This window comes from Podarcis tiliguerta (genome assembly GCF_965153285.1).
Source record: "Podarcis tiliguerta genome assembly, chromosome: Z".
Taxonomy (NCBI): domain Eukaryota; kingdom Metazoa; phylum Chordata; class Lepidosauria; order Squamata; family Lacertidae; genus Podarcis; species Podarcis tiliguerta.
Window position 1 is genome coordinate 31,710,313 of NC_139553.1, and position 14,426 is coordinate 31,724,738.

Here is a 14,426-nt window from a genome sequence, read left to right on the forward strand (position 1 = left end):
ACCACTGTATAACATTGAGAGTAGTGAGGATTTTGAAGGACGCTTGGTTTTCAGTTCTTATATTGCTTTTAAAAAGTGCAGATTAGGTAAATTTGCCTTTAATTGAGAAACTGGATCAAATTTCTTCCCCATCCCTACTCATCACTGACCCTTTGGGTCTTCTGATTCAACTTACAGTGGTACCTCGGGTTACAAACTTAATTCGTTCCGGATGTCTGTTCTTAATCCGAAACCGTTTTTAACCTGAGGCATGCTTTCGCTAATGGGGCCTCCCGCTGGCATGCAATTTCCATTCTCATCCTGGAACAAAGTTCGCAACCCGAGGTACTACTTCCGGGTTAGCGGAGTTTGTAACCCAAAGTGCTTGTAACCTGAAGCGTTTGTAACCCGACGTACCAGTGTATAATGATAACAGCAAAGCATCTTCCCATTATTTTTCTCCTCCTACAACATGATGGGAGTCTGAGGAGCTACCAGGTGTGGCATGAGATTTTATGCCAGCAGCACCTTTTAGATGTCGTAATGGCAGACCCTCCAAACGTCCCTGTTTTCCAGGGACAGTCCTGGATTTACAGAAGCTGTTTCTGTTTCTGATTTGATCCCAGAATGTTCTGCTTTTTCTTAGGATGTCCCTATTTTCATCAGAGGGTATGGAGTTATGCAACCCCCAGCCCAAGGAGATAAGTAACTATACAACCTTTATAAGGCACCTGAAGGCACCCTAGTATAGGGAAGTTTTTTTAGAATGCTTAATGTTTTTTTAAATGTTTTTGTATATGTTGGAAGCTGCCCAGAGTGGCTGGGGCAACCCAGTCAGATGAGCTGGACATAAGTTGTTGTTGTTGATGATGATGGTGAATAGGACGTCCCTATTTTCATCAGAGAAATGTTGGAGGGTATGTAATGGTGGCATAGGGAGGGAGCTGCCTTTTCCCAGTTCAGATTATCTGCCCATGTAGTCCGATCTTGTTTACTCTCTCAGGCTGGGCAGAGTAAACAAGGTTATTCACTACTCTTTGGCTGATCTGTGGCTTTATTTAAGCAAACGATGCTTGTTTTTCTTGGATGGGCCTCATGACCTTAGATAGCTTCAACTCAGCCAGAGCAATGGAAGGGAAATATATGCTTGGAACATGTCTTAATTTATGTATTTTTATATTTCCCACACCTTCAACACTGATCTTCCCAGGGCAGCTAACTGAATAGGGGAAAAATGAATGTCTAATTTAAAAGTAGTAGTAGTAGTAGTAGTATTAGAGCATAGAAATGAATACAGGAAATTAAAATCACAAACTGAAGCAGGAACAGCCTATGGTAATAGATAGAAAAAAATATTTACAGGAGCAGGTCCTAAAGGGCTGGAGAAACTGGCTGTTTCATGACTGGATTACTGCAATGAGGTCTATGTCGGTCTTCCGTCACATTTGGTCTGGAAGTTGCAGTTAGTGCAGAATGCAGCAGAACAACAGGAGGCGTTGTCAGATTATAACACCTGTGCTCTGCACAGGTTACTGATTTTCAACGGGGTCAAGTTCAGGGTGTTGCTATTAGCATTGCCATTGCGATTGACAACTTGGGATCAGTTTACCACTCAACCAGTTCTATCGATGGAATTGGCACGACTAAAGCTGCCACATACGTAATACCCATTCTGCATTTGTAAGAATTTGATTGTTCAGTACGGCAGCACATGCACTTTAGAACTCCCTTCCTATTGACATCAAGCAGGAACCTTCACTGTGGTCTTTTCAGAGCCTGCTAAAAATAAATAAATTATTTTTTAGACAAGCCTACCCAGAAGCTTAGAAAGCAGAGGTGATTTTAATCTGTTTTAGTGTATTAACTTTTGTATGTTTTAAAGTAGGGTTGTGATGTTTTTCTTGATTTCAATTGCTTAATTTTTTTGTAAATCACTTTGAGTTTTATGTTGTGGTTTTTTTACAGTCAAGCAATGTATAAATTTTATGAAAAAAAATAAAAATAAAACACAAATGCATTTACCCAGCATCTTAACTGTAAGGAGGTCTCTCAGTTGACCTTTTTAGGGAGGGCATTCCATACAGCAGTAGAGAGGGAGGGATGGACGGATGCATAAATTGCAGTTTCTCTCCGTTGCTCATTTCCCCAGCCTTAAGTTTAGTATTCCACATTTTTGGATCAGGTTGTTGTTGTTTTTTTAAAGTCCTCATGAAATTTGTCAGCATTTCACTTCAAATTTCTCCTGTTGAGTACACCATTTTGCAAGCAATTTCCCCTCCCCCATGTAATACATTTCATATTATTCTCATGGATACATGGCAAGGCTGCCATATTTCAGTGACATAGCTAGAATATGGCAGTTGGAATCAGTGTGTCTGGGCATCTGAAGTCTAGATTATTATTATTTTTTTAATGCACACTTACCCCAATCTACACATTATTTGGTTGCAGAACTACATTGTACAAATTAGAGAAGTACAAATTTAGAAGGTTGGTCGTGTTTGGGTTTACATATCATTTCAGAAAGTGTGGATTAGGTAGGTTCGCATGAAAAGCCTAACTGAATTTCTGTGGTCCAAACTGGTGTGTGTGCGTGCGTATTTGCAGGTGTAATTTTCTGCAACATGTCATTGATGCAAGAATAGTGCATTGCTGGTGGATTTATATTGGACCAGTCACAAGTTATTCTAAAGCGCAAGGAAAGCAGGACAAGAAATAAATTTGAACATCTGCGGTGTAAAAAGTTACAGGGTTTCCGCAGGAAGCTACAGGACATGGGCTGATCGAAAACAAAGCAGTATATCCACCTCAAAGTTTCTGCAGGTACAAACAGTATTGAAAGCAGAATCACGTATAACTACCCCAGTACCATCAAGAGCACAAATAATCATAAACGCATAATAATAATAAAAGTGTGCCTGGAAGTGGGAGTCCTATATAAATCATCATAAATAGAAGCTACGCTTATGAACCTTTTGGGGCTCATTTGATACCCTTCTATTGCCTTGAGCCAGCCAGAGTGGTAGGATCACGTCAATAATTTTTCATCTGATGGCAACAGACAGCCAGTATATAGAAGCAAATTGAATACAGGACAGGAATAGATGTAGTTAGGACAAGCTGCCTAAAGCAATGACGGGCACTCCAGGCCAAGATGGATGACTGTTCTGACTCATCTGTCTTCTCTCATCCCTCTCACGGGATGTGCTGCGGAAGGGAAAATGAACCTGTCAAGGTTAGGGGTGAAAAACGAGTTTTGTAGCAGCTGATGTGACTCCTCTGGAAAGATGCATGAGGACTGTTTGTCCAGTTTCCAGCAGCCGGAAGAGCCATATGATAATGGCTCAGTTGTGGAGCCAGCAAGAAACACAATAGCAGAGGCAGCCACAAGCAAGAATGCTGTTGGAGCTTTGGTGTTTGTTCCTAGCATAGCAATCACTAGTTTATTGCACATCCATCCTGATTTGCTTGCATAAAACTTGTGCGGAGATTAGATCTGAACTCCGTTGAACATTTGCTCTGATTTGTTTGCGGGGTGGTTGCATGACAATCAGCATCCATTCTGATATGCTTGCAGGGTATATCTTTCCATGGGTATATCTTTTGCATATCTCTCTATCAGTCATTCATTCATTCCTCACACCTAAATGCACTGGCCTGTTACTTTCCTGACTGCAAAATAAATAAATAAATAAAAATTCTTCAAAACACTGGATTTCTTGCGCTGGGGAGCAAGAAGCCTTACACCCACTTTTAGTGACATAATCTAAAGTCCTGGTATGCACTTGAATCCCTCTTGCAAAACACCATCGTTCAGGGTAGATAAAAGAAAGTTATCCTTCAAGCAGCTCAACTGTGGAACTCACCCAAACTGGAGGCAGTGATGGCTACCAATCTACAAGGCTTTAAAAGAAGATTAGACAAATTCATGGAGGCGAGGCCTATCGAAGGCTACTAGCCATCAGGGCAGAACTACTTCTGAATATTAATTGCTAGAAACCACAAGAGGGGTGAGTGCTCTTGTGCTCTGGTCCTGCTTGCAATTGGTTTGGCCACTGTGAGAATAGGATGCTGGACTGGATTTGCCACTGACCTGATCCAGTAGGTCCTTCTTATGTGCGTATATTCTGGAGGTGCTCACAGTCATGTGGTTTAGAAAAGCAGTGAAACTTTTATCCTTTCCTTGGCTGGCTGCTCTTGCCTCTCCTATTAGCAATACTGGCTTCACCTCTTAATCCAGCACAAGGAAAAGATCACCTAGCCAATTAACACTCATTGAAGTCACAACAGAACCGAAACCCCCCAAAAAACTCGGAAATAGGCACAGGTGGTGGTTCTGCTGGCAAGAACGGGAAAGATCCAGTTTGCAAGGAGGAACTTTGATTTGAGGGTTAATAGAGGAAGCTACAGGTAGCTTGGGGAGGGTAGGTCTCGCAACAACCGCTAGGTACAGCGCACCTGTGAACAGCAATGCTGGAGACAAAACAGTTGAGAGCAGCTGCAGATTTCATGTCTCTCCTGCTGAGGGCTTCCTAGAGATCTGGCTGGACACTATTTGAAACTAGAACTTGATTTGTTCCAGGAGGGTGGGTGTCTCCTTTAAAACCTTGGGGCAATGGGCAGCTGAAACTTGCCAATAGAAGAATACCAATGGGACTCTTCTAGTAGCCTTCCCTTGCAATCAGTTTCTTGGACTCTTATAATGGGGGTGGGACACCTCAGGCCATGGGGCCTGTAGAGCCACTGCCAGCCAGGGTTGACAATACTGAATGCAGTAGGCTAATGATCTGACCTTGTATAAGGCAGTTTTACATGTTCCTATGATGCTGAGTCTTGCTTGCCTGACAGGAGGATAGTAAGTGTGTAAGTGTGTGCAGAAGCTACTCTAATCATAATCATAATCATAATATCATAATCATAATCATTTTATTATTTATACCCCGCCCATCTGTCTGGGTTTCCCCAGCCACTCTGGGCAGCTCCCAACTGAAGACTAAAAACAGAATAAAACTTCAAACATTAAAAACTTTCTAAACAGGGCTGCCTTCAGAATGTCTTCTAAAAGTCAGATAGTTGTTTATTTCCTTGACATCTGATGGGAGCGCGTCCCACAGGGTGGGCGCCACTACCAAAAAGGACCTCTGCCTGGTTCCCTGTAACCTCACTTCTTGCAGGGAAGGCCGCAACACTGGACCTCAGTGTCTGGGCTGAATGATGGGTATATAATTATATATATAATTCAATTTATATACCAAAAGATACATAATTAAAATACATTATGGAATGTCAATGATAAAAACATACAATAGCAAAAAGCATACTGACAGACAACCTAATAAAAAAAATATTCATCATAATAACAGTCCTCCCCCCTCCTTTTACAGGCCCTAAACGGCTCCAACCCTGTATACCCGAAGGAGGTGCTCCACCCATATCGTCCAGCTCAGAGGGTCTTCTGGTGGTTCCCTCATTGCGAGAGGTGAGGTTACAGGGAAGCAGACAGAGGGCCTTTGCAGTAGTGGTGCCTGCCCAGTGGAACACCCTCCCATCAGATGTCAAGGAGCTAAAGAGCCAGTGCTTTTTTCCTTTTAAAAATGCTTAGGGGTACTCTCATTTTGACTCAAGCAAATCACCATTTTATATTTCAAATCAGGAAAAATAAATATTGTAAAGTACAAAGATTCACAAAATGTTTAGGGGTATGTGTACCCCTGAGTCCCCCCCCCCGAAAAAAAGCACTGTAAACAGCTATGTGATTTTTAGAAGACATCTGAAGGCAGTCCTGTTCAAGGAAGATTTTAGTGTGTGATGTTGTATTGCATTTTTACTACAGTGGTACCTCGGGTTACAGACGCTTCAGGTTACAGACTCCGCTAGCCCAGAAATAGTACCTCGGGTTAAGAACTTTGCTTCAGGATGAGAACAGAAATTGTGTGGCGGCACAGCGGTGGCGGGAGGCCCCATTAGCTAAAGTGGTGCTTCAGGTTAAGAACAGTTTCAGGTTAAGAACGGAGCTCAGGAACAAATTAAGTTCTTAACCTGAGGTACCACTGCATTTTTGTATGGGAGCTGCCCAGTCAGATGGATGGCGTGATAATAATAATAATAATAATAATAATAATAATAGTTAATAGTCATAGGCCTGGGTAAAGAGGAATGTTTTGCCTGGTGCCTAAAGACATGTAATGAAGGTGCCAAGTAAGCCTCTCTATGGAGAGCATTCCACAATTGGGGAGCCACCACAGAAAAGGCCCGTTCTCTTGTTGCCAGCCTCTGAACCTCTGTGGGATGAAGGATATAGAGAAGGGCCTCAGATGACAAGCACAGGGTCTCGATTCATATGGGGAGAGGCGATCCATAAGGTGTTGCAGTCCTGAGCCATGTAAGGCTATACTATACAAAGGTAATGTTCTAAAGTTGCTCTTCCTCCTTTTGCCTCTGGCACGTGGCTCCCAGAAAGCTGCCCAGAAGGAAGTGCAGCCCTCAGGCTGAAAAGGGTTTCCCATCCCTGCGCTTATGAGACTGTGCTTTTCAGCTTGGATGGACTATTGACTCCAGCAAAACTTTGGCAGGAAGCAAAGGAAATGCATCATCACAGAGGTGGCGTTTGCTACCAAGAAGCGTCCACCTCTGCAGGGCTTTACATAAGGCAGGGGAAGTGGGTAATCTTTACACAGTAACATCCTGTGAAGCGGAAATGCTGGTTTGCATTTTGCATATACAAAAAAGAAAAAAAGGTACCATCTATTTTTCTGTCCATTCCATTCAGCCCAGGCCAAACTCATTGTTAACTTCAGAGAGTCGTTGACGTCACGACGTTTCATTTCTACCCCAGGTTCTCCCAGCCAAACCAAACAGTAATGAACTGTCTGATCTATTCCAAACATTTGTTAAGGGCTACCTGTTCAAGCGACGATAGAATGGAAGCATAAAAGGATGGTGGTACATTAGGATGACAAACTGTCACTGCCATAGATGGATGACTGGGATGATGAGAATCTCTTGCAAAATGATAACATATTGATCCTGCAGAGATAGATGGGTGGAGAGCATATAAAGGAGGGTCCAAGCACACAGGCCGCTGCGAGATCCTCACAGTTTGGCCAAGCTGCAAAGGGGGACAATGAAGATGCAGTTCCAGATTCTGGCGTATGTCATGGTAGCATTTTCATCTATCTGCTGCGTAGCGGCCTATCCTGTTTACCCAGACATTGAGGCCATGCAAGGTAAGAAACAATCTTGATTATGATTTGGGGTGGAAGTTGCTCAGTGCTGTTGTGATGGTTTCACGCTAGGCTACAAATGCATGTCAATATAAGCAGAGCATTGCTAGATCAGACCAAGGCCCATCTTGGCCTTGCCTAATCTGGTGCCTTCCATAAGTTATCAGGCTCTAACTCTCTTAACATGGTCAATGGGAGTTGTAGTCCAAAAGTCCAGTGGTTGTACCCCAATGGTCCGGGATGATGGGAGTTGTAGTCTTTCTGGAGAGCACCAGATTAAGGAACTTCTGATGTATCTGTTCTGCTTCCCATAGTGGGAAAGTTACAAGCACACATTTTTTTTAAATGTTCTGTCCAGATTTTGTACCTACGGATTTTAACTTGATGGATAACGCTGTTGGATTCATACCCGATGATGCAGCTTCTTTTGGACTTCGTCCATCCCGGAATCTGAATGCAGCTCACTCTACCCTGGAAGAAGGAATTAATCAGGTCCAGAAAAGTAGACAATGGAACGGTTAGTGTGGGTTCATGATTTGGGGGCGTTTCCTGATGGGCTGTTCATTCACACAAAATGTGCTTATCGTCCCACACTTTTCTAGTGCAATCATCCCAGCACTTTTCTAACCACAGGGAGACCAATAAAAAAAATGACAGAAAATAGTAATGGATCATATCCGCTTGCTGGCATCGTCGTATAACCTCTGCACAAATGTATCTGCATGAATGCTAAATAATCAACTGGTCTAAAAAAACCCTTAAAATATCCTCTTTTACTGTACTCCTCCTCCCCATCAGCTCTGCATCATATCAATGAATACTGGAATTAGGCTAGTAAGATACTCCCTTAATTCTTTTTTTCTTTTTTGCTATCTCCGAATTATTTTTATTAATTTTCCAAATTATTACAAATCAAACCAATTTAATTTAATTTAATACAGTTTCTTAAAATCAAGTTTCCGGCTCCTGTTCCAAACGCATGACCATCATCGTTTCCACACATTGCCTCATGGTTTCTTATTTGGAGTCTTGTTGACACCCTTCACTTGAAGTTAAACCATTATTCCAGCTGGCTGCTTTTTTCACCTTACAAAAAGCACCTACGTTACATTTTATAAATAAGTGACCCATTTCACATGTGTAGTCCTTCATATACGTTGTTGTTCCAAGCCTGGGAGAGTTAATTACTGTCTTCCATTGTTCAGTTCTTTGCAGTGTTTATCTGGATGGTATAAGGTCACATTCCATCCCTTCCGCTGTTTGCCGACTAGCATAGGAGCTGCAGCCATAAATAACTCACAGAATGCATATCCAGTTAGGATTTGTTCATAAAGAATGGGTGTATTATAGAATCATAGATTCCAGTGTTTATCTTGCTTACCTGGGGCATTAACTGTCAGACCAGATAGGTCCTGCCCCTTCATTGTTTGTGATGTCCAGAATGTGTTCATTTGTCCTTCTCAGCAGATGATGCTCATTATAGTTCTCCGTTTCGGACTGAGATTACCGGTAGTTCCTCCTTAAAAAGTTGCTTCCAACAATAGAGTGTGCTTGACATTTTCTTCATTTTGCTTTCCAAATTACCAACTGGCATTGCCTGCCTCCCCTTTCTTCCTTTTTTTCCGCTTGAAAAATAACTGCGCGGCAAAAGCTCAGTTTCTTTCTGACTGTTTGTGGGGCCGTTTCCAGATGTATTTTGTCATTGCAGGAGGCAAGGAGTCACTGCAAGATGACAGTGCCGATAACCTGGTGAGTGTCAAAGACATGCCCTCCCAACTTTTCACAGATTAATGTAGGACACTCTTGTATACGTATAACATCTCTGCCCTCAGAAAATGTGATGCTTTGCATGCAAAAGGTCCCAGGTTAAATCCCCAGACCTCCACATGGGACTGGGGAAAGCTCCTGTCTTGAAGCCTTGGAGATGCACTTCCAGTCAGTGCAGACAGTACTAAACTAAATGGACCAGTAGTCTAACTCTAGCTCTTTTCTCTGGGACTCCCAAACCTTCATGTTTTTAATAGAGTATCCGCATGTGGATGGCATTCATTCAGTGCATTTAGAGAGTTCAGTTTCCAAAACGACGTGGGAACCAAAACACAGCCATCCTTTGCAATATTCACACCTCTGAATTTTGCAATGCATTTTCCCAGTCAAATAATGTGTACAGAAGTGCAGATACCAGGATAAAACGTGCATTAGAATGCATATATTGTGAAAATAACATACAAAACCACATTCTATTTGGAGGGGGGGCTTTGCAAAATTGCTTATAAAAATGTGTATATTAACAGAACTTGTCAGTAACGTGTTGATTAATTTTCATGAGGACTTAAAAAAAATCACAAACTGATGTGAAAATGTGGGGAACTGAAATTATAATTGGCGAAACAAGTAATATCAAGAAATCAAAATTGACAGATTTGCCCATCCCTAACCCAGAGAATCAGATTGTTTTTTTCCCTACAGTTTTTATGTGTGTCTGTTCCTCCCTTTTCTGACACGCTTTTCTATATCCCTGACATCTGATTGGTAGTATAAAAATGCATGTCAGAGGATGAAACATAGAAATGTGTATTTTGAGAGAAAATGGGTTTAAAAACACATATGTAAATATGAACTTCCCAGGCAGATTTGAGGCGAGAATTGCAATATTATGTGGCACAGAGACAGAACAGTCTTATGAATGAATACACGCAAACCTGGCATGGACTACCAGTGGACTGATTTCTCCATCTTCAATTTTCAGGTAGAGGATATCAAAGCCATTCTGTGGAAGCTGGCAGCAGCAGACAAGTTCCGCAGCCAGGCCTTTGTCAAAGCAGACCAGTCTCCTCAGAAGCCGAGCAAGAGAGGTGAGATGCCCCTGGATTTCAGTAATGTGGTTGAAAGGAGAACTTGAGCTGCTTTCTAAAATATGCAGGTGGTAGAATTCTGGGTCATGTACAGGTGTAAGGTCCCTGGGCAGAGGCCTCAAAGAATTCTCAAATAGGGTTGGAGAAGAATTTCAATTTAGTTTTCATTTAAAGGTGAATCTATCTAATTTGCTCTTTTAATAAGAATAATCAGTGCTTTTTTCTAGGGAGATGCAGGGGTACGCATACCCCTAAATTTTTTTTGAATCTAAGTTTGGTCTCATTGAGGGGCAGTATTTCAATATGAGTAGGAAAATGAGAGTACCCCTAAACATTTTTTAAAGAAAAAAGCACTGATAACAACAAATTTATTAAATTGTTTTTTAAAAAAATATTTAAAAATATTGATATAAGCACATACAAAATACAGTAAAAGTAATAAGTTGCTTTCAAGTTTTCCTCCCTATTGTAGCTTTGTTTTACTTTTTCTATTTCTGCATACATTTGTATTGGTTACCCTAATTTGCTCTTTCTGAAACAATACGAGAACCTGATAACATCTAAAGGACACCACATGGCCCACCCCTGAGCTAAATGCATAGGGGAAAACAAGATGAATGTTATTTACACAATAGTGGTTTAAAAATAAATAAATAGCAGATTGAGGGGTGGGTGGGATCTGGACTGGGGCAAAGGCTAGGGACAGGGAAGACATTAATACCTATATGAATATTGTAGTGCAGTTTCCCAGCCAAGTAAGGTATACAAAAATGCATACGTTGGAATAAAATGTGCATCAGATGGGTAGATTGGTGAAAATAATGGATAATAATGCAATTACATTATGGAAGACCACTTTGCAGAAAGTGTGAAAGGCAAAAACTGCATGCAAAAATGTATGTATTAAAAGAAATTCGCACTAAAATACTGATAAATTTACACGAGTTTCTTTTTTTTAAAAAAAACCCCAACTGTTATGGAAATGTGGAGTCTGGAAAAATGAGAAACTGAGATAAACTGAAACTGACAGCTTTGCCCATCCCTAACAAAAGGTTAAAGCCTCTCCCCATCCTCAGGCCGTGATACCAACTATCCCCAACCCCACAACTCAGCACACATTTTTGTATGAATACGGTCACATGAAGTGAGCGGTTAGTGAAGTGTTTTGCTGGTGCTGGGATGTGGGTGCCACTGTGGTCTAAACCACTGAGCCTAGGGCTTGCCGATTGGAAGGTCAGCGGTTCGAATCCCCGTGATGGGGTGAGTGCCCGTTTCTTGGTCCCAGCTCCTACCAACCTAGCAGTTCGAAAGCACGTCAAAGTGCAAGTAGATAAATAAGTACCACTCTGATGGGAAGGTAAACAGCGTTTCCTTTTGCTGCTCTGGTTTCGCCAGAAGCGGCTTAGTCATGCTGGCCACATGACCCGGAAGCTGTCTGCGGACAAACGCCGGCTCCCTCGGCCTATAGAGCGAGTTGTGCGCCGTAACCCCAGAGTCGTTCGCAACTGGACTTAACCGTCAGGGGTCCTTTACCTTTACCCTTTGCTGGTGCTATGTATTTGGCCTGTGCTGTTCAATTTTAACCACATGCTTAGCCACACATACCCACTTCTTTAGATCAATTTGCGGTTCATAGGCAAGTTAGTGCATCCCAAAATTAGAGCAGTGTTTCTTGCCATTAATTGTGGTGACTTCTTCCTTTCTGCCCCCCCTTCACTTTTCTTTGCCAGCTTGTTTCTGGAAGTACTGTGTTACCAACTGAAGGCCAGGATCCGACTGATCTTCTCTGCGCATGCATGCCCGTCTCCCCAAATGCCTCCCAGAGACTGCCTTCAAACCCAGTCTGTCCAGAATGTGGGCTCCTTGCTTACAGCTGCGCTTCAATGCACCAGTTAACCTTGAATCATGCCATGCCATTTTGGTTACGCAGAAGAATTTGCTTTGCCTTGCAGATAGAATCCTTCATATCACCACAACAGCCCCATGGTGGAGAACAGAAACCAGTTCTGATACAGCTGCTGGCTTTGTTCATGGCATAGCAGATGAGGAAAAGAGAGACAGATCAAGGAAAGAGCTTGCACCTTCGTTAAACTGGGTGGGGTAGTTGTGGAAGAGTCTGTTCTTCCAAAGCTCAAAGCCTAAACTCACCGAAACACATTGCCCTCCAGATGGTGCTGAACTACAACTCCCATCAGCACCAGCCAGCATGGTCAACATTGAAGGATGGTGGGAGTTGGAGTCGAATAACAACTGGGAGGCCACTGGTTCCCCACTCCTGCTTGGGCAGCAGGTGAATTAAACTGGGCCTTGGATTGGCTTAAAATCAGATTCCATCATGAATAAACTTTGTTCCTGAAGTCAAAACACAACAGCCTGTGTTGGCTGTTGTGTGAAGCTCCCACAAAGGCAAACCCCTTCCAGTTAGCAGACGTCAGAAAAAAGCACCGGAGGAAGAACAGCAAGTTGCAAGATGCCTATTTTTATGTATTTATTTTATATATTTATTTGCTGCTTAATCCACAAAAAAACCATAGGCTGTTTTCATAAACCAATGTAAAATATTCATCAGAAAAAGTAAACTTTAAAATGAAGTAGGCATAACATTTATCAGAATAAAACCAGCAGTTTTTTTAATTAATAAAATTACATGCATGTGAATTATTAATACCATTAAGATAGTGACATCGGGATGAATGGCCTCTGCAATGTTTAGCACTGCTTGGATGCAAGCAGACACCCCTTCATAAAATAACAATGGGGTGTATCCAGTAGTAGTTCTAATCAGGGTGGTTCCATTGAAGTTACTAGACACGACTATGTTAGGTTCATTCATTTCCATGGACCTACTTTGAATAGACCTTAGTTGGATACAACCTAATTGTTTTAAGACTGCCTTGAAAATAAGCCCACAAAATTTATTAGCCTGCAGAGCTGTATTCTTTACCCTGCTAGAGGCTGGCAGAGAAGAAAGAGAGGAAGCTCCCTCTTTCAGCAACCCACGGCATTTCTATTCTGGCTGTAAAGGAAATGTGTGTTCTTTCCTCTGGCAGGCCAATTGTATGCTTGAGACAGAGAAAGAGTTCTGTACCACCTCTTCCTCCCCTAACCTGCTCACTAACTTCTTATTGCAATGGTAGGGTTGGGGTATCGATTAGATTCAATTCACATTAAAAGCCAAACCTATCTAATATGCACTTTCTCTGAATAGAAACACAACCAACCTTCAAAATCAACGGTTCTCTGAATTTTGCAGTCCAGTTCTCCAGGGTACATAAATGCATATATTAGGGCATAATGTGCATAGAAATGCATATATCGGTGAAAATAAAATGCAAATAGGCATAATAAAGGGGGAAGTTGCTTCATATAAAATTTGTATATACAAATGGGCGTATTAGGATAAATCCTCACTAAAATGCTGGTGGGTTTTCATGTTAAAAAAACAATAATACAAACTTACTGTGGAAATATGGAGAACTGAACTGAAGATTTGGGGGGTGGGGGTGAATGAGAAACTGAAATGGATAAGATTCATCTATTCTTAATTGCAAGTGATGGTTTGTTCCCCAAGTGCTGCAAGGCCACAGAATGCTTACTCACCTGGGGAGCAAGTAAAGTCCTAGTCTGTCCCATTTGACCACTGTGGGTAATGATGCCAGTCTATAGGCCCTGCTGTGTAAGGGAGTGAAGATCTCATGCCACAACTGTTTAGACTGGGGTGATTATCCAAAGCAAGACACCAAACAATGATGATTTAGGACAACATATTCCCTCATCCTGCATCCTTCTGCATTAATATGACCTACTTCATTGATCCCCATGACAGCAAGCCTGTGTTGTTTTTCCTTGTACTGATTAAAATCTTTCTGTATTTATTACTGGGATTATTGTCTTTTCGTTTGCATTGCTGCCTGTTTCCATGGTCTTGCCTTCAGCTAATTTTGGTTGTGCAATGCTCAATAAAGAACTGGCTATAATCTAACCTCTGCACAAACTGTGTACAAGCAAATCAGGTTGAATGCTCAAATAAACCAGTCATTTATAGGGGCCGTAACGGGGAGGCTGAACTTAAGCGTTATTTGGACCACTATATTTATCACAGTGGGGCAGGCACATGGATGCCAGTATGAATGGTTCTGCATAGAAACAATTGCAAGGCAGTGAACTGACTGTGTGAAACTTTCTTCGTGCTGCACATACATGGCAAAAAGAATCTGAAAAAAACCTACTAACAACTGTGCCGTCTTAAGTACATGGAGAAGACTGTAGTGGGAATTTCCACAGAACTGTGCTTTAACAGCCAATAAACCGAATGTCAAAATACAAAGAATTTTATGTAGGGGAGGGAAAGGGGTAAGACGAAAACCTC

General features: G+C 41.9%; 1 protein-coding gene across 1 annotated transcript; it reads left to right on the forward strand.

Annotated features, from left to right (window-relative positions):
* The first annotated feature begins 6,950 nt into the window (after window positions 1–6,950).
* On the forward strand, window positions 6,951–13,932 carry LOC310669406 (uncharacterized protein). The gene is made up of 5 exons (XM_083423249.1): window positions 6,951–7,205; window positions 7,561–7,719; window positions 8,911–8,951; window positions 9,952–10,057; window positions 11,788–13,932. The coding sequence occupies exons 1-5, from the start codon at window positions 7,103–7,105 to the stop codon at window positions 11,817–11,819; spliced, it is 441 nt and encodes a 146-aa protein (XP_083279375.1). The 5' UTR covers window positions 6,951–7,102; the 3' UTR covers window positions 11,820–13,932.
* Window positions 13,933–14,426: the final 494 nt, after the last annotated feature.

What these genes read in the sequence shown, in the direction of transcription:
- LOC310669406 (XM_083423249.1), top strand. Translation starts at nt 7,103, where the DNA reads ATGAAGATGCAGTTCCAGATTCTGGCGTATGTCATGGTAGCATTTTCA. An exon ending in GAAAAGTAGACAATGGAACG is followed by an intron (nt 7,720 to 8,910) that starts GTTAGTGTGGGT and finishes TTGTCATTGCAG; the next exon opens with GAGGCAAGGAGTCACTGCAA. An exon ending in ATGACAGTGCCGATAACCTG is followed by an intron (nt 8,952 to 9,951) that starts GTGAGTGTCAAA and finishes TTCAATTTTCAG; the next exon opens with GTAGAGGATATCAAAGCCAT.